At 39.5% G+C, this 26,136-nt stretch overlaps 1 protein-coding gene across 3 annotated transcripts in view; it reads left to right on the top strand.

Annotated features, from left to right (window-relative positions):
* The window catches only part of dennd1b (DENN/MADD domain containing 1B), a 277,010-nt gene that overhangs the window by 129,053 nt on the left and 121,821 nt on the right, over nucleotides 1-26,136 (top strand). For 2 of the 3 annotated variants that reach the window (XM_080195844.1, XM_080195845.1), the window contains exons 6-8: nucleotides 8,898-8,967; nucleotides 10,880-10,960; nucleotides 24,433-24,489. In XM_080195844.1, coding sequence (XP_080051970.1) covers nucleotides 8,898-8,967; nucleotides 10,880-10,960; nucleotides 24,433-24,489 — 208 coding nt within the window. The remainder of the gene's footprint in view (nucleotides 1-8,897; nucleotides 8,968-10,879; nucleotides 10,961-24,432; nucleotides 24,490-26,136) is intronic. The other variant, XM_080195846.1, reaches the window with a different exon arrangement.

Genomic DNA, 26,136 nt, shown 5'->3' on the forward strand with positions numbered 1-26,136 from the left:
AGTGTACTGAACAGGTGCCAGAGAGTGGCGACTAGCGGATTTTCACAGTAACTTCCTTATTATGTTAATGTAAGCCTACTTGTGATTAATAAATAAACTTTACAAACTTTACGATATTGTAATCTGCACAAACTGAAACAAGAACTGTTCAGATAGTTACGACACAATTAATGTATAACATAAAATGTAATTTATGTTTACTAGTTATCTCTGAGAAATATTTGCATTTTACTTTCAATGCTCTTCCTTTAACTTTGGTTGCAACTCGATCTGTACTCATTAAAACATGTTAAGTTCCTTTGCCTAGCACAGGTGTTCAGACGTGGTGAAGTACAGGCTGAAATTCATTCCACGTCACACCGGAGTGTACATTAACATCTACCTGTGTGACTTCTCCACTCTTTTAACATTTTCAGGTGATACAAATTCCATGAGATTAAATGCTTATTAAAATATTTAAGACCATGTTCCACGATAATGGAATGTCCTGAACGTTCAAGTCACAACACTTTTATTCTCCCTTTCATCTTTCGACTAAAGAACAAATATCCCCCTTGGCACAATACTGTCACCTGTGAATAGGAGAACATTAATAAACAGTTGTGTACTGGTCTTCTGTAACATTTACCCAATGGCTGTACTGCCAAAGTACTGCACTTTAAGCTTCATTCTCAATAAATCCTTTGTATGATAAAAACGTTGAAGGCCTTTTGAGTGTAATTGTGGTGAGATTGTGGCTCTCCAGGAAGCAATGACTGAAGTTTGTCAAATGGAAAAAGAGGTCTTGTATGTTTCTTTTGTGTTGCGGTGTTGCAGACTGCTCTGTCTTTGATTGTGATTGGCTCAGGTCACCTGAGGCTATCATTGCAGTCATTCAAAAATACCTCCGTGATCTGTACTGGCTACTGCATTGATAGATTTCATAGAAATCCTCAACAAAACCAGGCCATTTCATATAAAAATCATGCGTCACTTTTTAACGTAACATAGAGCTAACAGCAGGAATGGGAAATTCAGCCTGCTCCGCCATTCAGTACAATCATGGCCCATCTCATCTCTGCCTCAACTCCACTTCCCTGCCCCTTCTCCATAACCTTTCAATCCATTACTAATTAAAATTCTGTATCTCTTCAGATTTACTCAATGTCCCAGCATCCACCATACTCTGTGGTAGTGAATTTCACACATGACCCTTTGAGAAAAATAGTTTTTCTTCATCTCGTTATAAATCTGATATCCCTTATCCTAAAATTATGACTTCTTGTTCTAGATTGCCCTACAACAGGAATCATTCACTTCCGTCTCCGTTGTCATTACCTTTTATCATGTATACCTCAATTAGATCTCTTCTCATTCTTTCAAATTCTAGAGAGTGTTGGCCTATACGTCGCAATCTCTCATTATTAAAACAAGCTCCTAATCTCCAGAATCAATCTCGGGAATCTCCTCTGAACTCTCTCTGATGCCATTATATTGTCCTGAAACAAGAAGACCAAATTGTGCACAGTACTCCAGGTGCGGTCTCACTAATCCCTTGCATAGTTACAGTAACATTTGCTTCCACTTCTGCTCTTTTCCTTAGCTATAAATGCCAAAATTGCATTTGCTTCTCTTGTTATCTGCTGTACCGGCATACCAGTTTTCTGTGACTCGTCAATAAGGATACCCAAATCCCTCTGCACTGAAGCACTCAAGTCTCTCTCCATTTCTCCAACTAACTTATTCACACTTACCCATGTTAAACACCATCTGGACCACTCACCTAACTTATCTATGTCCATTCATACGTTTCATATTTCCGCATTGTAACTTACTATCCCACCTATTGCAACGCCACCTACAAATTTGGCTAGAGTACCCACTATCCCTGCATCCAAGTCATTAATATAGATTGTAAATAGCTGGAACCAAACCGTGAGTTGCATCTTGTCAACCAGAAAAAAAGCATTTATCCCGACTCTTCTTTCTGTTGTTTAGCCAATCCTCTGTCCAAGCTAATAAGTTACCACTGACCCCATGTGATCTTAGCTTGTGTATTAAGCATCTGTGCAGCACCTTATCAAATGCTTTCCTGAAGTCCAGATATACTATCTACACGATCCCTATTGTTCACTTGGCTTGTTACGTCTTTAAAGAACTACAGCAAAGTAGTCAAACACAATTTACCCTTCATAAAACCATGCTGACTCTGATGGATTGTATTTTGACTTTCCAAATATCTTGTTATACTTTGTTAATAATGGATTCTAACAATTTCCCAACAACAGATGTTAAACTAGCTGGTCAATAGTTTCATGCTTTGTGCCTTCATCCATTAGCATTTTTCCAATCCACCAGAATCTTCCCTGCATCCAGGGAATTTTGAAATATTATTACCAACGGATCCACTATCTCCCTGCCATTGCTTTTAATACCCTAGGACGTAGGTCATCAGGCCCTGGGGACTTGTCTGCTTTCAATCACAAAAGTTTGTTGAGTACTATTTCTCTATTGATAATTGTTCTGAGTTTCTCCCTCTGCATTACCTACTACTAGTGCGATGGTAGTAGTGTCCTCCACCGTGAAAATGGTGACCAAATATTGATTTAGTATCTTTGCCATTTCTGTGTTCCCTACTTATTAACTCCCTGATCTCATCCTCCAAGGGACCAACATTCACTTTAGCTACTCTCTTCCCTTTTATATACTATAGATGCTTTTGCTATTTGTTTGAATTTTGTGCTAGCTTTCTTTCTTAATTTACCTTTGCTCTTTGCATTACTTTTCAAATAATCCTTTGTTGATCTCTAAAAGTTTCCCAGTCTTCCAGCCTGCTACTGGTTTTGTAATATGCCGTTAATTAGTTTTTGCTTTTATGTTGTCTTTAGCTTCTTTGCTTAGCCATGATGTTTTTTTCCCGCTTACAATCTTTCTTCCTCTCTGGATATTTAGGATATTTTAATTGAGGCATTGAATATCTCCTTAAACGATTGGTCATCAACTGTCCTTTGTTTTAGTCTTCCTGCCCAATCCACTCGGGCCAATTCTGTCCTCGTGCCTAAATAGTTACCTTTGTTTAACTCCAGGATGTGAGTGTGGGACTCCAGCTTCTCACCATCAAGCTGAATTTTAAATTCTATCATATTCTTCCCTAGAAGAGCCTCAAGGTCATTTAATCCTTGCGCATTACACAACACTAATTCCACAATAGCCTGCTCTCCACTTGGTTCCACAACATATTGTTCCAAGGAACAATCAGTGAACTGTCACTTGAGGTTGCCCTTGCCCATTTGATTATTCCAGTCCATGTGCATATTAAAATCACCTATGTTTATTGCTGTACCTTTCTTATAAGCCACCAGTATTTCCTGGTTTATATTGTGCCCCACTGCAGAACTATTGTTTAGGAACCAACAGATTACTCCCACTAGCGTCATATTTCCTTTGCTATTTCTTATTTCTATCCAGATTGATTCCACATCTTGATCTCCAGTGCTTAAATCGTTTCTCACTGCAGTATTGATCCCTTCCTTCACTAACAAAGCTACACCATCTCCTTTTCCCTTCTGTCTATCCCTCGAAATACTGAGTACCTTTGGATGTTAAATTCCCAGACCTGATCTCCTTGTAACCATGTTGCAGTAATCACCACCAAATTGTATCCCTTTGTCTCTATTGCACTCTTAACTCATGAATATTGTTCCAAATGCTACGTGCATTCAGGCACAAATCCTTTACATTTGTTCTATTATCAAATTACTCTTGCATAATTTCTTGTTGCAAAATGACATTCACATGTTCTGTCCCTTCCTTTAATTTTCTGGGAACAATCCGTCTCATTACTAACCTGCAATCCTACCTTCTCCTTTAATTTTGATTTTCTAATTTTCCATGCAACTAAAGCCTTAGTCTTCTATTTAGTTTAAAGCCCTATCTGCAGCGCTAGTTATGTAATTTGCCAAGACTCTTGCCCCAGCATGATTCGGGTGAAGACAGTCCCATTGGAATAGTTCTCTCCCTGCCCAGTATTGGTGCCAATGTCCCATGCATTCATACTCATTTCTCCCACACTAACCTTTGAGCCACACATTTGTCTCTATAATCTTATTGACCCTGTGCCAATTAGCTTATGGCTCAGGTAGTAATCTGGAGACTATTACCTTTTTGGTTCTTCTTTTCAATTTAACTCTAGCTGCTCACATTCCCTCAACAGAACCTCTATCGTTGTTCTACCTATGTTGTTGATACCTATTTAGAACACAACAACTAAATCTTTGCTCTCCCATTCCTAAGTTCCCCTGCAGCACGAATCCCAAACTGTGGCACCAGGTAGGCAATGCAACCAATGGGACTCTCAATCCTGGTCACAGAGAACATTGTCTATGATCCTAACTATATGATCCCCGGTTACGACTATGTTTCTCTTCTCCCTGTCTGCATGAATGACTTGCTGTACCGTGGTGATGTGGTCAGTTTGCTCAGCCTCTCCATAGTCTCTGCTCTCATCCATACAAGGAGCAAGAACCTTGAACCTGGTGGATAAGAGCTGAGGTTCTTGCAACCCTACCTTCTGGACCTCTCTACCTGCCTCGCTCACAGTCATACCCTCCTGTTCATGATCAGGGGCCGAATAAAAGATATTTAATCTGAAGGGTGATACTGCCTCCTGAAACACAGCATCCAGATACAACTCCCCTCCCTAATGTCGCAGTGCCTGAAGCTCAGACTTGAGCTCATCAACTTTGAGCCGGAGTTCCTCGCGCAACCAGCACTACAGATGTGTTCACTAGAAACCATAATATCATACACCATGTTATTGCAGGAACACAATGCCTGACCCTCCATCCCCATTCAGCCTCTGCTCTAGTAGAGGTGTTCTTCGCAGGCCTGGCTGTCCCTGCTCTGTGAACGTGAGTTAAGGCCCCGAGCCTCATGCTGTATTTATCCTCTGCCTCAGTAGAAGTGTCCCTCACAGGCCCGGCCGTCTCAGCTTCCAGAAGGTAAATGAAGATCCCCTGCCATGTGTTACATTTATCCTCTGCCCCAACCCTTCCTTGGATATTTAGATCACAAAATCCCCATCAATGACAGTGTTCCACCTTTCCCTCCCCAGCAGCAAGGTAAATTGATCGTCCAGTCTACTAGAATTTGTTTTTGGTCCTTCTTCAAGTAGCTACTTGATCTGACAACAACTACAGATATGATCTGGTGAATCCGAAGTACTGCTCATCTGACTGTGTTCTACCTTTCGATAACTGCTCAGACCTCAAAGTGTTTAATGCTTCATTGAAGAAGTATCTAGCTTAGCCAGAATCAGGTTATCAATTACCAGTCATCAAAAATATGTTCTTCGTAAACACCAGTAAACAGAGCCTGCAACTGTAGAATTCAGAGAACTGTATAGTCTTGTGAAGTTGTTTTAGTTTGTACCTGGGGAAATTCTGTAATTGTTAACGTGTGTACATCAAACATTCCAAAATCTGCAAGCATAGACTATTTTAGAAAAAAGTTACCTGTGACCTTCATAAACAATTGTGGAAATGGCATTGGATCTTTCAACTTTTAACTATCCAATCATAATGAGAAGGTTGCCAACAGTGGTTTTACTTCCTGTCTCTATACTGACCCTCCAGAGCAGTCCCTCCCCCATTAAGTATCCATCTGGGGTCCCCTTCATCTACATGTTGCATCTTGGTCACATCTGTCATTAGTGGGTAAGCTTCCCTATTTAGACTGATGCAACACTTTATTTCCCAACTTCTTTGCTGTCAGATTGCTTGTTCAACATCCATCTTTGTGATGAACCTTAACTTTCTTTATTTCGCAAGATGAAAGACCCAGAACTGTAGTCTCAGCAATTGGAAAAGAGTTTGCATCTGATACATTGGAAATTCATTGATGGCCTTTTTATTTGACTATGAATGGAGTAAGAGGCTGGGACGCAGGCTGCCAGAGGGACTTGATGCAGCAAAAAAAGCTGCAAGTGCAGTCAGGTTTGTTGAAGAGATAGCTGTGAGGCGAAGGGGCCAAGATAGAAGCCATCTTGCTTAAGTAAAGGCCAGCATTGCATTTTATGCTGTTACATGAAGGGATTGCATGTATGCAAAGATCAAATAACTGTAAAGCATCACAAACAAACCAAACTCAGTCCACATTTGGAGAAATTAGAGGAACACGCATATCAAAGACATAAATGTCTTGTCTGAATCATCAAGGCATGCTTTTATTATGTCTATAGATGATACTGTTGCACAAAATAATGTAGAATCAAGGCTGATGAAAATGAGGCAAAAGCTCGAGCACTTTTTCTGGAGTACTTGTTGCCCTAAAGCCCAAGAATGCATCTTTAGTGTGTGACATTAGTGTAAAACATGATTTCTGCAGGTCACAAATTCAATTATATCATTGTTGCCAGCTGACTGGAAAGTTACTTTTATTGCTACTTAAGTGGTTTAAATGGGGTTGTTTGTGTTTACTCTGGGATTAGTTTTATGATCCTACATTGTTAGGAGGATGATCATGTGTTTTTGGACAGTTTTCTTTTCACTTTCACTTTGGAGCTACAGGTTTGAGTTTTAGTTTTAGAAGGGACAGCAAGCTAAAAAGAAGTGTTTTCTCTCTCTCCCTGTTGTTTAGCTGAAAACAAGATCTTGCTTTTCTGAAGGGTGAAAATCTGCTGTTGTTGGGAGTGGAGCAGAATATCTCTGGTGTTTTGGGAAGCTGTTTTGTCTTCAAACAGCTTTGAGTCTCAAGAGCATTTAACTGCAGAATTCAACCCCAAAGCACTCAAATTCCCTTGTCACGTGAGCAATAGACTTGGCCGTATTGAACTGGCTTAAAGGGTTGTTTATAGAGGTTGGTTTGATTCAAACACGTTAGATATCTTTTGTTAAGGATTATACATTAACTTGATTTTATTTCTGGTTTGGAATAAAAATTCTTGCTATACATGTTAACTATATTCTTAAATAGACTTTGTTTGATAAAAGCTCCCTAGTGGGTCTTTTGAATCATATCCGAAGTGGTACATATTCTGCTTACTCTAGCCAAATTCAAGGTGTCAAATTTATGATTCAGGCGGGCTTCATAAAACATGTTGGAATTTCTAACCATGAGTGTAACTGAAAACCAGTCAGTTTTCAAGAAGGTGATTTGCGTGTAAGAAAGGGAATTGTTAAGCATTGGGTCTGGTGGTCAATGCTGAGGAGTATCCTTCAGAGGCTGAACTCACTGGTACCGCAAGTTTGGTAAAGTGGATTTTCTTTAAAATATTGAGCACCTATGTAGCCTGAGATAAGAATACTCATGCAGCCATCCCCATTGGGTTTGTTTGGATTGCTGCATTTTGTTTGAGAGAGCGCAGCCATTCTGGGAATTTATATCGAGAAGTTTTATTGATTCTCTAGCTGAGTTCAAGAGAATAATGTTGCGCAGGCTGGAAGAACTTCAGTGCGGTTAATCTCCAGCAGGAGCACTGGGTGGGAAAGTCAGCACAAAGGAAGGATGAAGCAGTTGAGAACTGTTGTTCTTGAAGAGGCTGTGTCAGGTGCTTCAGCCAACAATTTGGAAAATGCCATGAGATTATTGGAGGTAATTTCGAGCCTCGAATGGTGAAGACAGAGCAGTGGTGGGGATAAAGTACCTGAGAGGAGAAAAGTGAATAGAAAGATGGCTGAATGAGGGAAAGGAGGAACGAAGTGAAAAAACAGATTTCAATATCATCAGAGCTCGTGCCTGGTGCAGTCTGCTGTGAAAACATATTTAAATTACATAGACATGGCAGAGATTAGACCTGTCGTGGTTTGAAACCAAAGATATGGGGAAGGATGCACAACCATCTAAGGCTCTGTATATCTTGTGTAGTAGTCTTGTAGGTAGCTTGGAGTCCCCCTTGGCTGCCCACAAACTGCCCACGTTTGGAGTTAGTCATAGCGAAAGGATGACTCCAAGAGCCTCAAGGGGCAGATTATCAGTGGAGATGCTTTAAAGCAATCATAGCAGCTGGAACTTTGTATCATAATAGTTCTATTCCTAAACTAAAACTAGAGGGCATAGGTTTAAGGTGAGAGGGGAGGGATACACAAGGGTCAAGAGGGGCAATTTTTTCACACAGGGTGGTGAGTGTCTGGAACAAGCTGCCGGAGGTAGTCGTAGAGATGGGTACAATTTTGTCTTTTAAAAAGCATTTGGAAAGTCACATGGGTAAGATGTGTATAGAGGGATATGGGCCAAATGCGGCAGTTGGGACCAGCTTAGGGGTTTAAACAGAGGGTGGCATGGACAAGTTGGCCCGAAGGGCCTATTTCCATGCTGTAAACCTCTATGATTTTAACTGTGCTGGAGAAGTTTGGAAATATGCAACATACAGATTTTTAATCAGATACCATTGGAACTATACAGACCAATTTACGGGCATGTAATTTCACTCGAAGTGTACAGAAATGATCTTGATCCATTTTTAAATAATTAGATTCAGCTGGGAAGTGACAAGGTCCAGTTTCCTTCATTGTTTTGAACGTCTTAAATATAGAATTCTAATTGGCAAGAAATACATTGCATAAAGATTCATGAGATTTAATATAAATATGTTGGTATCTGGCTTGTGGTACAAACGTATCCAATCACTCACCTTTTCAAAAAGGCTTCAGATGGCCAAATATTTTTTATGGCGGTGTTGTCTCACTGTAACATGCTGTGATGTGGTTGGGAGAACAAGTGCAAGCCCTGTAATCAATCTGGTTTGCCTCAGTGCACCTTTTTTTGATCAAAAGCACCCTGACAAGTTTATTTTTGTATATTTATGAGTTTTCAACTCCAATTTATTAGATACTCCTCTATAAGACAAATAAGAAAAAGGGTAGTTATATTATGCAATATTTGTGAAATAATGAGTGTTTTACCATCTGTTTCTTTTTCAGTTATTTGCCTTGGTTTGAAGTTTACTACAAGCTACTGAATACATTGGCAGATCTTTTAGTTAAGGAACAGGTAATTTTTTTTCTTAGAGTTTGCCTCTTTTAATGTTTGACCTAACTTTTCAAATTAAACGATGATCAAACAACTGTATAATTTTTCCAATTAATTTGTAATTTATGCTATTTTGAAGGAGTTAAGGTAAAATTCGTACCTGCAAATTTAATGAGCCATTCAGTGTTAATTTCCAAGTTGAGTTGGGAGGGCTTATGATTGTAGTTAAGACCAATAGACATTTGTCCTGAGATTTGTATGGACAAACTAAAATACAGTAAAAAGTCTGACAACACCAAATGCACAGACCTAGTCAAGTCCCCATCTGATTATTCCATGTTTGCAATGATGTATGTTTCCATTATTAATCAGTTTATGGAAAATGATGACTTTTTAAAGATTCCAATTCAGTGAAGTATTTTGAAGGCACTGTCACCCCATTTTTAGTACTGCAGAATTTGGGAACATTGCGAGATAATTTTAACATTCAATTCATACTCTAGTTTCCTTTTTGGGTTCACTGAATCTGCTACTTGAGGAAAAAATATTGATTCCTGGAGTTCATAACTTCCAGTCAAGACTGAAGATAATCTACATGTTACTGTCTTATCATGCAACAGTTGTGAATACGCTACAGTGAACTATCATAGAAACAAATTCAGAGACAAGTGTTTGTAGCTGTTTGAAAGACTTAATCAATTTAATTTGTACTCACGAGAGTTTTTAGTCTGTGCTGTTCAGTTGCTAAACTGGCCTATGTCTTCAAGACCACTATGCTGAATAATAAACTCCAGGTAACTTTCTATATTTATAAATAGTTCAGGCTAATAAAAAGACTGTTATAACTGCCTGCAAATTTCAGGCTACAGGTCAGTGTTGGGCATTTTCTTTTAGAATCTGAAGAATCCAACCAGACTGTTGCAATCTTAAACTTGTATTTGATGCCGAGATGTGCTTCTGACTATATATCTCCATCATAACTAAGACAGCCTGTTTGCATCTCTGCAATATCACTACCCTTGCCCTTGCCTCAGCTCATCTTGGCTTCAATGCTCATTCATGTCTTTATTACCTTTGGACATAGCTATTCCATTGGACTTTAGCCTGGCCTCCCACTTACAACCTTCGTCAGCTTTTGAGATGGCCCACAACCTTGCATGTGTCCTGATCTACATCAAGTCCCATTGATCTATCACCCCTGTGCTTACTGACCTACATTGTCTACTTTTCAAGCAAGGCCTCAATTTTAAAATTCTCGCCCATGTTTTCAAGTCCCTCCACCTCCATCACCTCCACCACCACCACCATCACCACTCCCCCCACCCCCCACCCCCCAAACTATATAATTTCTCTCACCCATAAAACTCTCCAACACATCCATGCTCATCTAATTCTGGCCTTTTCAGCATTTACAACTTGTCTAAGCCTGAGGTTTCCTCCCTAAACCTTTCACCTCTCTTTCTTTAAAATGCTCTTTATGATGTTCTTCTTTGACTAAACCTTTGCCTGTCTGGTCTAATATTACTTCATGTGCCTTGGTGAATAATTTTGATTTTAAAATGCTCTAAGAGAGGTAATAAAATATTGGAATGTTTTATTTGTTGTGGCTAGTGAATAAATTGTTTTAGTTAATATACAGTTTCCAACAGATAACAGCTTTTGAATGTGCAAAATTTTCTGAAATGAAATTAGTGATTGTAAAAGCTGTTTTTTTAACTTTGCTATTTGATTTTGATTAAGGCAACATTTAAAGATAAAATTTTAAAAGCCTGTTGGGAAAATGACCTGTGTCAAAAATGTGGTGGTTTTTTCCACTGGATTTACAAGGTTGCAGCTTCATTTTCTTTTAATCTGGAATTATTATTTCTCAAATCCAGTTCCTAATGCACAATTTCCCCAATTTGTGACAGTTTTGTTCCTATCTATCTTGCAGGAAAATGACTTGAACGATATCTTAGAAACTTTGTATAAGCACGATGTACCGGTGCCAAATACTCCCATCAATCTCAGTCTGGTAGGTTTTATTCTGGATTGGTTTACTTTGCAATGTAATCTGATATTGTGAAACTGGCGTAGTCTGACAACAAGGTAGCATTTTTTGGACTAGGACTAGGAGAGAATATTGTCCCTGTCAATAGTCACTTTTCTGTTACTTGAAGTCAAGAATAAACCTTTCATTTGCTGCTTGAGCTTTTGATTTGGAATTTGGCACTCTACTATGTAATTGTGTATTACTCGTTTTCATGTCATGTCGAAGTATTCACACAAACTAGTTCTGAAATGCAATAAATTTTATTGTATTGTGAACAAAGAATCTTGTGTAATGCAAGTAGTGGCATTTTGCTGAAAAGTGAAATTCAGCTGTTACTACCGTGTAAATCTCCATTCAGAAGTGAATGCAAAGTCAGATTATAGAACCATGGAAAACCCTACAATGCAGAAAGAGGCTATCCAGCCCATTGAGTCTACTCTGACTCTCTGAAAGAACAACTCACCCTAAGTTGGTAACGCTGCAAATTTTACTACAGCTAATTCACCTAACCTGCATATCTCTAGACTCTGGCAGGAAACTGGAGTACCCAAAGGAAACCCATGCAGACACAATGGCAATGTACAAACTCAACACCCAGGGTCCTGGCACTGTGATGCAGCAGTGCTAGCCACTGTGCCACCGTGCTTCCTAAAAGTACCTCTTGCACCTGTCTTCCTATGTTCCTAAATTGGAAAGTAGAAAAGGAGTGGAGATGTATCTGTGTTCACTAGGCTGATACTGGAGAAGAGGGGGTTGGACTATGAAGAGAGACTAAATAGACTAGGTCTGTACTCGTTGGAGTTTAGAAGGATGAGGGGGGATCTTATAGAGACGTATAAGATAATGAAGGGGATGGATAGGGTAGAGGTAGAGAGATTCTTCCCGCTTAGAAAAGATAGCAGGACTAGAGGGCACAGCTTCAAGATAAGGGGGTGGGGGGGGGTGGGCAGTTTAGATCGGAGTTGAGGAGGAACTTCTTCACTCAAAGGGTGGTGAATCTCTGGAATTCTTTGCCCATTGAAATGGTGGAGGCTACCTTGCTAAATATATTTAAGTCACGGGTAGATAGGTTTTTGATAGACAGGGGAATTAAGGGTTATGGAGAGAAAGCGGGAAAGTGGAACTGATCCACTTCAGATCAACCATGATCTTATTGAATGGCGGGGCAGACTTGAAGGGCTAGGTGGCCTACTCCTGCTCCTATTTCTTATGTTCTTATGATTGCAGTATTTGGTGAAAAGAAACCATGTGGAGCTTTGCGCTTTCAATAGGAGAATATATGTAATTTCTGAAGACCAATTGGAGGATATAACTTAGTTTTAAGGTGCAGTCCTGAGTTGAGTTGGGTGGCACAGTGGTTAGCACTGCTACCTCACAAAAGCATGGACCTGGGTTCCATTCCGGACTTTGGTCACTGTCTATGTGGAGTTTGCACATTCTTCTCGTGGCTGCGTGGGTTTCCTTCGGGTGCTTCAGTTTCCTCCCATGATCCAAAGATACGTAGGTTCAGTTGACATGCTAAATTGCCCCTTAATGTTGATACATGGGGTTGCAAGATAGAGCCTGGATGGGATTGTTGTTGGTGCTGGCTCAATGGGCCGAATGGCCTCCTTCTGCACTGTGGGTATTCTATGAAAGTGATCAAGGTGCTTACTGTGCTTGCGCAATGTCATCTGTAACTTGTTTATTACCCCTAATACTTTGAAGTAAAATCAGCCTGAAGACAATTCATTGAATTAAAGCTAAGAGAAAGTTTATATTGCGCATTAGACGCAAAGCTGGGAAAAAGATAAAATGCAATAGTTTGAAAGTAGGGATGGATCATTAAATGCACTAAGCTCGTTTCAGAACTATAGAAATCTCTGGCAGAAAAGGAGGCCACTCTCATCAAAACTGCACTGTCTTTATGTTAGAGCAACTCACACATGTAATCATGCAGCCCAGCTTGAACAGCAGTCCTGGATGGATTCTCAGAAGTGTCTGCAGTTTCACCATATGCATTAATTTAATTCCAGTCCACCCTGATGTAGTTAAAACCACAGAATCATTGTCCTGCTGTTACCACTATTCAACAGCCTGCATGTTTCTAGCTCACTCGTACTCACTGCTTGGTAGTTTGTAACACCTACAGCAATTGTTCCTTCCATTGTTCTCCATATCAATGCTGCCTTTATACAACCCCAAGAACATTCTAGTGCTTGAATGCGATGATAGAATCTTTCACGCATAATGCCATCTCCTCCCCTGAAAATGTTCCACAGTCATTAATGCTTCTAACATTGAATTCTATGTCCATTAAAATTTCTGCCACTAAATCCTGACTCTGTTTTTAGCAAATTGATGATTATTCCCTATCCTGGATTCCTCACTTCTGATTGTTAACTTCCCATAGCTTCTCCCTCATCATGCATCTCTATGTTCTGTCAAGACCTGCACTTAATTTTATTTTGGGCACATTGCTTGTATGCATTTCAGTTGCCTTGTGGATTATGCTGGTTTCATCTTCACTGAGAGGTTTTGAATATTTCTGTTCAAGCTGATGGAAGGCTTACTTTAACTTCTCCACTGTGAATCTTGCATTAGAGATAGCTGGAAATGAGGAGATAAAATAATTGAGGTCCACTTGTTAGTACCAGGAACTTGTTTATCAAGTTGGTGTGGACTTTTAGACATTAATGGAGAAATCCATCGTGATTAATTCATTATTGATCTTTTTACTCACATTACAGTAGCCTTTGCCAAGCTTCTGCACTTATTTACCTACAGGAAGAGAGAAACATGACTTGTTTTTAAAAGTAAAATCTATTGCTGCGTAATGTTGACCCATCTGGAGGGATGGCTTGCTGTAGGGATGGTAATACAGTAGCGGTTATGTTAGTGGAGTAGTAACACATAACCCTATGTTAATTATCAATAGAATGTTAGTTTGGATTTCACAATGGCAGTTTGAGAACTTTAAATTTTTTATTTATAGAAAAGAATCCCTGAAGTTAAAAATCTGCAATCAGTATCTAGTGAGTGTCATATGTCACTTAGAAAACAAGATTGGGGCAACAAGGTGGCACAGTGGTTTGCACTGCTGTCTCTCAGCACCAGGGACCCAGGTTCAATTCTTTTAATACGTGTAATTTCCAAATCCCAAAACTGAATTTTTAAAACTTTAATTATTGAAGCAATGCTCAAAAGGGTAATTCACTAACATAATAAGTACAGTTTCCAAATAATTAGCATAGAACTGAGTCTCTTGAAGAGAAATTACCTCTTCTCCAAGTATATGTACCTTTGGTTGGAAGAAGTTCAGCCTGATTTCAAGTCTCATGAGCATCTTCACTTCTAGTCGCAGTGGACAGGTTACAGGAAAAAGCTTATTGTCTTGACAATCAAATATCTTATTTCTGATCTTGTTATATTGCAATGTTCTGTTTTATTGACACTATAATGGACAGCACTCCTTTTAAGTTTATTTTTCTGTTCTTTCCTACACCTGTTTTACTGGTCTTGCACTGATTTAATTTTTTATCAGTACCCTTTTGTCCTTGCACTTAGCTTTGCTCCTTACAGTCTTCAGGCTTTTAAAATATTGCCTTTACTTCCAATTTTTTTTATCCTCCACTCTGTAGCCTAGTGTATTCCTGGAATCATGGTCAAACAATTTGCTTGAATTAACTTTGCGAATATACCTCGCCACGTTGATAACTTACATTAGGTCACCTTGTGTTTTCAAAAAGATGCTGAATTTCCTTAATATTTCCTCATACTTACAATCCCCAATAATGGGAATTATTATGCTTGTACATCCTCTCAGTAAAAATACCTGTTGTGTGGCTAAAGGACCAGATCCACACACACTGTTGTATACAGACTCTCATGTAAGTAACAACAATACAACTTGCAAATTTATACTGCTGTTCTGCTGAGGTAATGTAGTAACTTAAAGTTACTTTATAAAAATTGTTTGACAATTAAATGAGCTGAAATGAAGATTACAGTGAAAACTATACACAACATATTGGAACAAAAAATAGATGTATTGATATTCCCAAATATTTTGCATTGTAATGGATGCAAGTTGTACTTTGAAATCATAGATACATGAAAGTTATGAACTATGGACTGCCTTGAATGAAGCAAGTCCGTTTACAACTTAAAATATACGACAGGCATTTAACAAGAAGGTGACAAGAAATGAAAGAAATTACTTTTGTGGAATTGAGGCAGGTTTTCATGAGGATATAAATACTTAACAGACATATTGACAGGTTAAGTGAGTGGGCAGAAAATTGGCAAATGGAATTCAATGTGGGGAAGATGAGATTGTTTCTTCCAAAATAAACAACGAGAAGGCAGATTATTATTTAAATTGAGAGAGACTGCAAAAAGCCATAGCACAAAGGCTGTTGGGGATCCTGGTTCATGAAGTCCGAAAAACTAGCATATAGGTACAAAAGTTTGATGTCCTGGGATTAGAACATCACGATGTCAAATCTCCAGGATTACCTCCATCCAAAGTACCTACTCTGCCAGAATGTCAGTTTACACCCACACCCTCCACATTTCAAACATTAGCAGTTGAAGCATAAGCATGAAGGGGGTTAAGAGGATGTTAAGCATCCTCCCACCCTGATAATTTGGCTTTCATCTCCTAAATTGCATCCCTACCATAGTCAGCAGTACTGGTACAGGATGCCAGTGTAGCAGATCTCGAGATCAAGGCATCCCTTATCAATGAAAAACGATTCAAAGTGCTAACGTACTGGGAAGCCCCAACCAGGGTCCTGGTCATGGTCACTAATTTTGGCAAAAGTAACACATTTGCTGTCTGCCTAGGCAGGCTGTTCATATCACTTGAGGAGTTCAACTAACACTTAAACACCATGAAAAGCAGGCTTGCTAATTTTACTTGTTGCAAAATGTTCAGTTGTGCTTGGGGACGTTTTTCATGTCATGGATTGCTCGCTGTTAACTGGGAAGCTTAACTGCTTTTTTTTGGGCATGTTTTATTTAAATTAGGGCATGATACTGTTGGGCATTATTTAAAGCAAAGCTTGTGGGGAACCATAGTTAAATAAATATTTTGTCAATATTCATGTGTCAGATGGTAATTATTGATCGCTAATAAAAAAAAGCAAAGGTCAAGTATGAATGAATCACCATGCCTGCCCTATTCAGAATCAAATTCATTTCAATACAAATGTAATGGATCTTGCTGAAGCATGTTCATAAAAATGTGTGGAATAACAGGGATTGCAACTTGCTGAGTCAGCCACTGAGAATTGCAAACAAGATGTTAATTTAGCAAGTGTGAGAAGATTGTCTATGATGAAACATTGGTACAACAATAAAATGTTTTTGGGTTATTTGGGAGGCTTAGCTCCATCAAACTATCTATTTAATAACCCATGATTGAGTGACGTGACGTCCCTTTGGTTCTTCAGATTGTGGAATTGGAAACCAATAGTTCTTTCAGCTTTCTCTGTCATTTCTGTTTGGCCACCTTTGTGAATTGAACAATTTGTTCTCTAAAATTTATAACCTGATAAGCACATACAGATTTGCCAAAATCAGAAATATCGACTTGCCAATAAATCTCACCTCAGCCACCAGTTCCCTTTGCGTAATCCACATGGCATACCTTACTGGGCCTTTGCATATCCTCAACTCTTGAGTGCATCCTTCTTCACTCCATATTACACAGTCACCATTCACTAATTTTTACTTTCATCATCAGGGGGCTGAAGTACCAAGCAAAAACTTGAATGTAAAGTATTTGATTTAAAAAGGTTACAATTATCACAAGGAGCTCAAACATGTCAATAATTGTGCACAATTCTTTCATCATACAATGGCTTTTTAAGCCTCTGTACTGACTCATTCCTTTCCATTCAGTGCATTTCTGAGCCTCACCATCCTTCCTTCCTCTAGTCTTTGTGCTCCTGAAAATCCAGACCACTTTCTGTGCCACATCATTTTTACTGGCTTCTCTTGTTCACTGTCTGTGCCGCATTTCCCGTTCTTCTCTACCGTGGTTCGTTGAAGAATCACAGCTCCCCAAATTACTTTGTCTGAAAAAAAAGCATCAAACCTGCCAGTGTTGCGGAGACAAGCAGAAGTGCAAAAAGTTATGTCGTAAAAATGTGCTTCAGGCTGAATAATGATTCTTAATGCATCAGTTTTCACCATGAAGTGAACTTTTAAAAACACAGTAGTAGTGAATTCTGAATCAAGATAGCTGCATAACTTGCATTTCTGTGCATTTCACATTCCAATTCCACTGCGATGGAGACAAAGGAGGAAATTTTCCTATCCAACCCGCCACTTGAATTGTAGCGGGTGGGAGGGGCAAACCATGCAAAGGCCCGTTGGCCTTAGGCGGGATTTTCCAGTTCTGGGGTGAGCATGACATGAGAACCCCACCCAACTTATTTTGCAAAGACCCAGCCAAGACAAAAACCTCCAAAGAATGTAAATGAACCATATTTACCTTTCTGTAGGCATAATGTCTAGATTTGCAACAGAATGGAGACAAATGTCAAAACCAAGTGACTTGAACAGTGGGGTCTTGGTGAAGAGGGGCCATTCCCAGAATTTATCCAATCAAACAAGTTCCAATTACATTTGAACTATTAGTCGTTTGGAGAGGGCATGACAAGACAACCCTTTATATGTTTTAAGTGCATGTTTTCACAGCAGAACTGAGGGCAAGCAGCTGGGAAGCTCTCTCCCTCCCTCTCTCCATTTAGCCAGTGTGTGGATGTACAATACAACCAACCTTTTTTGATACAATCAAGAGATTGGCAAGTATATCTTTTTCAAACGAAAACATTTGTTGTGGTGAAACAAGGAGAAGACAATGAAAGGAGCCATTCGATCCCTTCTCACCTGGTTGTAACAAGAAGGGTAGGAGAGAAAATGAGTGGTGAAAAAGTTACTGAAGATGCTTGATGCCTGAAATCAAGTTCTGTAGAGAGTCCAGGTTAAGCAACATCTGTGGAGAGGAAGATGTAGAAATTTGTGTCCTTGACATCCTTTGTCAGGAAGGTAAAGATTTGGATCTTTGAACCAATAGCTTTTGGTTGCCTCTCAGAAGAACTTGCATTTATCTAGTGCCTTTTGATATAGTAACATACCCAAAGAGCTTTCACTAGTGCATGACCTGACAGAGTTAGAAATATGAGAACAGATGTAGCCTATCTAGATCTTCCAGCATGCATGGCCACTTATTATCATCTGTGAACTCACTCCATATTTATTCTTTGAATCCTATCCCTTAATATCTTGGACAAAATTTTATTTCAGATGTAAAACTAACAATTGATCTGACATTAATTGCCAGAAGAATATTTCAAACATCTGTGTAGCAGATGTGTGCTGAAAGTCTCTTGATTTTCGATCAAGTCCCCAGTCCTAACTCCCCCCACCAGCAGAAATAATTTCTCTCTATCTGTCTTATCCGTTCATACAATCTTGAACACTTTGATCAATTCACCCTTCACCATCTGAATTCCGGGGAATACATTCTGAGTTTGTGCAGTCCGTTCTCATATATTAATCATTGATAGCATTCTGGTAAATCTACATGGCACTCCTTCCAGGGCCACTGTGTTATTTTTCGGGTGTAGCGGTCAAGTATTTCTTGCTCACTATACGGGCAAAACATACCATTCATGAAGTACGTTGAGGCAAAGGATAGAGTGCAGGATATAGTGTTGAGTTACAGGTTGGGCGAAGAGGAAGATCTACTTGATATGTAATAGGTCCATCCAAAATTCTGATGACAGCAGGGAAGCTGTCCTTGAGTCTGTTGGCACTTGTTTTTAGACTTTTGTATCATCTTCTCGATGGAAGAAGGTGGAAGAGTGCACATCAGGGGTGCAAGGGGTCTTTGATATTTCTGTGTTTTTCTGAGGCAGTGGGAAGTGTAGATGGAGTCAGTGGATGGGAGGCTGGTTTGTGTGATGGACTGGGCTATGTTCACAACCCTTTGGTTGCAAGTCTGCGAAGCTTACAGAATCTCAAATCAGAAAGAGAAACAAAAAGCTATGTGGAAGTTTCATATTCTGAAAGGCCTGGTTTCTTGCCAGATTGGTGTTGCAAGCCAACTGTAAAACTGGCAGGTTTCACTGTTGGGAAACCCCATTTCTTATTTATTTTCCAGGCCATTGGTTTTACATTTGTCAGCAATCTCGCAGTGGGGCTTGTAGCTGGCTTCATCGGAGCAGCATTTTGGAAACCTGGCATTGATGATGCAATAAAAGAGAACTGTATATAGAGAAAGGGACATGGAGAAAAATATAAAATACTTTGAAATTAATAGCAATTGAATCACTCACAAGGGAGAAACGGTGCCAAAGACTTTAAGAAATAGAATAGCAAAGACTCACAGCTGAGCACAGAGTCAGAGATGGGTAAAGAGAGCAAAGAGGAAACAAGATCATGATTTTAAGTGGGAAGTGGGGAGCTAGATAATTGCACAAAACCATTTACAAACAAAAAAAAACAAGGTCTGAGCAGTGTATGGGAGATTTGATGGAAAGAGCAACTTGAATAAAATCCTGCCACAAATAACCATTTTTTATCCAAAAACAAATGCTTAGTTTGTTTACTATTCAAAATTGGTCACTTCCACATATTGATGAGAGATGAACTAGTGAGAAAGAGAATTCATTTTAGACATCTCCTGACTGTTTAGAATATTGCAATACCTGTCTGTTATGTTCATAATGAAGTTGGTAGGTATTTAGACATTTGAGGTTAATCAAAGATCGATTTATTAAAGCTAAGTCACATTTGACTAATCATTGTTTGGCTAAAGTGACCAAATTTGCACTGTCCTCAAATCTATTTCCTTCCTCTTTTTAAAAGACCTGTATTGCATAATGTATTTTCCAATCTCCTTGTTTAATTCTTCTTTCTTGTAATTTTCCCCTTCTCCCCAAAGTTGCAGACTTTCCCCCTGAAATACAGTTTCAGGATGGTGCCATTTGTCCTCCAGAATCTCACCTGATTTAGATTTTTGATATTTTCAATTTGAGATGTCACAGTGAAGGTTAGTGAAGAATTTGGAGCTCTTATTTCTACTTTCCAGCAACGGTCACTGCAGAGCAATAATGGAAAATCATTATCTATTGTTTAGACTTCCTGACCTTTATCCAGTACATGGGAACTCCAGTTGATATTTCTCACCCCGCCCCTTTTGACTGGACCTTGCAAATCTGCATTACCTGTGTTGTCGTCCTGGGCTCAGATTAGTAAATATTGTATGATAGAACAGCAGTCTGTATGCATTTGGCCCACTTAGGACCATGCAGGTACTGATACAGCTTTCAGGAAAGTCCTCATTTATTTTTGCTGATTATGATATATCCTGGTTGAAAAAACTTTTTTTTGGATTTAATTATGCAGCTTTGACCTGGCCAGCTATTTGATGTTTCCATGTTATGCAACAAAAGTAGAATTCGAACATTTCAAACAAAAGCTGTTTTAATGACACTGGAACATATGGATCTGAACAGTTTCTCACAGTTCTGTGGCCAGCAATGAAATGATGTCCTTGTTGGTGCCTTGGCAATATTTTTCCTGGTTCCTGCTGAGGGCATTTTTAATACGGTGGTTAAAAAACTTCCATTAATTCCCAAGTGTTTTCCTAAGTTAATAATTAAAAATTTATTCACTCACCCAGCCAATGAGTGATCCAATATGTTGTTGAAAGCCCATGTTTTCCAAAGTTCATTATACTGATGGCCTGAGTAAGTTGATGCTTACTGATATTCTAATCTCGTGTTGGAATCGGTACAAAAATACTTGTTACCTTCCATATTTCTTCCAGTTTTCCACCCTGCCAATATATCTGCTTGATCGTTCGGCCAGAGAGGGTGGATGGTCTCATCCGCAAATACCTCTGCAGCTTGTCATGTGTTTAACAACTCTGCAAGGCGTGCATTTGCTCATTTTCCCCCTCCCTGGATTGATATACAAAACTTCAACCTGTTGCTGGGGGTTTGCTCGTCCGTCCAGGTTTGGAGTTTTGATTGACTGGACTTCTGCCGATGAAAAATTGGGCTTTTCGTAACTTGTTTTCATCTCCATAGTGGATCAAACATACGACGAAGCAATGTAAAACTTTATTTTGGAGAAAGCAAAGGATATGAGATAAGTTAGAAAAAAAAGCATTCCTCTGAGTGGAAGAAAAAATAAATGTAACAGTAGAAAAAACTGTGGTGGGATGTAGGGGTGCCAAGTTATGTTGACATTTTTATTAAAGTTTTATTTTAATTTTTACCCTGATGTTGAAAGTTACCCTGTAATGATTGAACAATCCCTGGTTGCTATAGGTGCCTTGTTGCTGTTGTAGAAATACTTCCAGCATCTGAAGGATGGGTTTTCCTGCAGGTTTCAGGACCTTAGTATTGGAACCAAATGCAGTGCCAAGCTAATATTCGCCAGCTCAACTATCTTCCAAGAGGCAACTCTTTTTTTTGGCCATTCTATTAAGGATGGTGCACAGATTCAACCAGAGAGCCTGCAGCTCAGAGCTTCAGCAGCCCCACCAGGAGAGGTGGACGTTTACTGAGGCAGATCAGAGAAAGCAAGGGCCCCTTAACATGGTGGCATCCTCACTGGACTACAATGCAGTGAGGAACTGAATAAGACATAGGTCGGTAGTTCCATTCGGTTAAGGGTAAAAACTCTCTGATGGATCAGTCTTGGCCAAGTTTTGAGATCCACCATTCTAGTCAATGGGAAATGGAGCCTGCAGTTCTCTTGGTGCCCTCAACCTGCCACATGGAGACCACCTTCTTTGAGCTCATAGCTTCCACATGCAGTGAAGGGACTGTTGTGCTGCAGCAAAATTGACCCTAATTAGGGTCTTAACCAGTATAATTGGCTGTGCACCATCATGGAGCAGGAAACCAATCTGATCCACAACCTGCCTCTTAGAAATGGATGTGTGAAATCTTGACTACCATGTGCAGTCTACATAGAAACATAGAAAAACTACAGCACAAACAGGCCCTTCGGCCCACAAATTGCACCAATCATATCTCTACCTACTAGGCTTACCTATAACCCTCAATTCTATTAAGTCCCATGTACTCATCCAGAAGTCTGTTAAAAGACCCTATTGAATTTGCCTCCATCACCACCGACAGCAGCCGATTCCACGCACCCTCTGAGTGAAAAACTTACCCCTGACATCTCCTCTGCATCTACTCCCCAGCACCGTAAACCTGTGTCCTCTTGTGGCAGCCATTTCAGTCCTGGGAAAAAGCCTCTGAGAATCCACCTGATCAATACCTCTCAACATCTTATAAACCTCTATCAGGTCACCTGTCATCCTTCGTCTCTCCAAGGAGAAAAGACTGAGCTCTCTCAACCTATCCTCATAAGGCATGCCACCCAATCCAGGCAACATCCTTGTAAATTGCCTCTGCACCCTTTCAATGGCTTCCACATCCTTCCTGTAATGAGGTGACCAGAACTGAGCACAGTACTCCAAGTGGGGTCTGACCAGGGTCTTACAAAGCTGCAGCATTATCTCCCGACTCCTAAACTCAATTCCTCGATTAATGAAAGCCAGTACACGATTCGCCTTCTTAACCACATCCTCTACCTGCAAAGCCGATTTGAGAGTCCTGTGAACTGTGAACCCTGACCCCAAGATCCTTCTGATCTTCCACACTGCTAAGAGTCTTACCCTTAATATTATATTCCTTCATCCCATTTGACCTGCCAAAATGAACCACCACACATTTATCCGGGTTGAAGTCCATCTGCCACTTCTCCGCCAAGTCTTGCATCCTATCAATGTCACGCTGCAACTTCTGACATCCCTCCAAACTATCCACAACACGTCCAACCTTTGTGTCATCGGCAAACTTACAAACCCATCCCTCCACTTCCTCATCCAGGTCATTTATAAAAATCGCAAACAGCAAGGGTCTCAGAACAGATTCCTGGGGCACTCCACTGGTGACCGACCTCCATGCAGAAAAAGACCCATCTACAACACTCTGCCTTCTGTGGGCAAGCCAGTTCTGGATCCACGAAGCAACGTCCCCTTGGATCCCATGCCCCCTCACTTTCTTAATAAGTCTTGCATGGGGGACTTATTGAACGCCTTGCTGAAGTCCATATAAACCACATCTACCACTCTTCCTTCGTCAATGTGTTTAGTCACACTTTCAAAGAACTCAACCAGGCTCGTAAGGCACAATCTGCCTTTGACAAAGCCATGCTGACTACTTTTGATCGTACTATACTTCTGTAAATGTTCATAAATCCTGTCTCTCAGGATCTTTTCCATCACAATGTCAACCACTAAGGTTAGACTCACCGGTCAATAATTTCCTGGGCTATCTCTATACCCTTTCTTGAATATAGGAAGCACATCCACAATCCTCTGGAACCTCTCCAGTCTCCATTGATGACGCAAAGATCATTGCCGAGTCTAGTTGCATTTAGAATTAGAATAATTTGAGTTGAGTTAATTAAAGGATGGGAGAAGCCTCCAAGAGAAAGAGAGAGAGCTTCCCAATGGTTATTAGTCCATCAACTAAATCACATGAGTTGATGGTGTGTTTCGTAAGTATTTTATCATTTCAAAAACATTAGATTATCTGATCTCCCCTGAGAGGATATCTTATGAGGAAATGTTGGACACGTTGGATCTATGTCCATTGGAGCTTATTGAAATGTACAAGATCCTGGGAAAGCTGAACAGGGTGAATGCTGAAACAACTGTTTCTTCTTCTGGGAAAGGCAAGAACTAGGGACTCGGATTAACATGAGGATGACAATTTTTATTTGAGTCTTTGGAATCTCTTCCCTGGAGAGTGGTGGAGACAGGGTCGTTGAGTATTTTTAAGACAAAGTTAGATAGCATTTTGGTTTATACATGTGTCAAAAGTCACTGGAGAGAGATGTAAGGAATGTGAAATTGAGGCTGAATCAGATCAGCTGTGATCTTGTTGAACAGTTGATTCGGCTGAATGGGCCAAATGGCCTACTGCTGATCCTAATGCATTTGTTCAGATTGGCATTTATGAATAGTGGTGCTCTGGGTGTAGCTGCACCAGATGGACAGCAGCCAATTCAAAGGCTTCTCACCATTACCTCCCTCAGGCAATGGGGGATGGACAATAAACAATGGCCTTGCCAATGATGTTCATAGCCCATGAAAGAATAAAAAGAACTGTATCATTGTTGGACTGCATAATATTTACATTTAGGTAGCTGTAAGCTATTGTATAGTTTGTGTAAGGAGGTAAAACCAAATTACAAATGCCACAAATATATGCAACTGATAGACATCAGATTTGGATGGAAAGAAATAGATCTTTTTCTATATTAGGAGTATTAAGTTGCCTTTTGTCAGAAGTTTGTTGCACTTGAAAATTAACTATGCTAGTTCATCAAATGTGAAGAATGATGAATTTTTTTTCCACATACATAAGAACCAACAGATATACATTAGAAGTGGACACCTGAAAAATATGCCAAAGCAAGGTTTGGTGAGTTTAAATCTTGGGAACCATCCTTGAAATACCTGTCTAATAAAAATATCCATCAATCTTTGGGCACCAATGGATGTTCCGTTGTTAATCCTTAGCAATAACTTACCTTGCCTTGTAGAAATAAATTTCACTGCATGTCAGTTGATGAAGACTTGGTTGATGGTAACATTTCTGCAAAGCTGCCAACATATCCTGCCTTCTGACATGACTGCTTATCAGGAAATATTGGATTAAGGAAGCAGTATTCTTGCCTCAGGATTGCACTTATTAAGACATTCTTTGATCATATACAACCAATTGGCAATTTTCCTGTGGATGGTACTTCTTTCACTGAATAGCCTTCTTTGAATCTGGCTAATTGTATTGTCAAACATTTTTTTAAAAATCAAGATTCCATATTAGCTTCAATTTATAAAGAAATACTGCCAATCTGGTTATAGTGTTGTTTTTTTAAATGACTATTATCCAAAATCAGAAGGGTTGAATACACAAAAGGAAATATTTCCAATTGGTGAATTGACTAACAAAAAAATGCTGTAACTTACACTGCTCTTTACTTGGGCATCAGTGCTTGATTTATAATGGGATCTTCTGCATCAAATGATTTTTATAGGGTGGTGGCCAGGTTTTTACTAAACTCTGTTTCGACTTTCCATTTTTTCCCACTTAAATATGTATAAATACTAATGTTATTTATTGCCTTATTATTACATATATATTAATTGAACAGTTGTGATAAATGATAGTGTGTGTTATATCAGCAAGAATACTGGTAGTGATCATGATTTTATAAGTTAAAGTTAAAATCTGAGATCTGAAACCAGAGGTGAGGTGCCTGTCAGTGAGATCAGATTCAACACAAAGTGTGGCCTGTCGGCTCTTCAAGATCTCCAATTTTGTTCTCAATTTTTATTAGAACAATTATTGAAATAATGGTCTATTTCAAGATTTTAAGAGCTTAACTCTGAACCTAGAAGGTTATTGTCATGACATTTAATTGGAACCTTGCTTTCATGAATCCATTATTACAAGATGTGCAGCTGAAAAATGTACATACGGTGCCAATGTAGATTTGGAAGGAAAGAAAATCTGTACAGAATTAGAGATAAGTTTAACTTTTGGCGCAAGGAATTCTGACTCACTAGAGTAAATCTGCTATGCAGTTTGCATATTCTTGGTGGTGTGTATCATCGTTTTATTAATGTGAATGTACTGTTGTGTGCAGTATTATAAGGGGTAAAATATAAATATACACAGCCTACAAATCTAATTATTATCTCTGTCGCAAAATCTAACTTGTATTGATCTGCAGTCAACATTTGTTGAATCTGACAGGTTAATATAACCCAAAAGTCCCGTTTTCCATTTTAGAATATCCGTTTGCCAAGTACTTGGCAATCGGGGTGGCACGGTAGCACAGTGGTAAGCACTGCTGCTTCACAGCTCCAGGGACCTGGGTTCGATTCCCAGCTCGGGTCACTGTGTGGAATTTGCACATTCTCCTCGTGTCTGCGTGGGTTTCCTCCGGGTACTCCGGTTTCCTCCCACAGTTCGAAGATGTGCGGGTTAGGTTGATTGGCCATGCTAAAATTGCCCGTTAGTGTCCCGGGATTTGTAGGTTAGAGGGATTAGCGGGTAAAATAT

Source organism: Carcharhinus amblyrhynchos, chromosome 9 (genome assembly GCF_965287045.1).
Source record: "Carcharhinus amblyrhynchos chromosome 9, sCarAmb.v2.hapA, whole genome shotgun sequence".
NCBI lineage: Eukaryota > Metazoa > Chordata > Chondrichthyes > Carcharhiniformes > Carcharhinidae > Carcharhinus > Carcharhinus amblyrhynchos.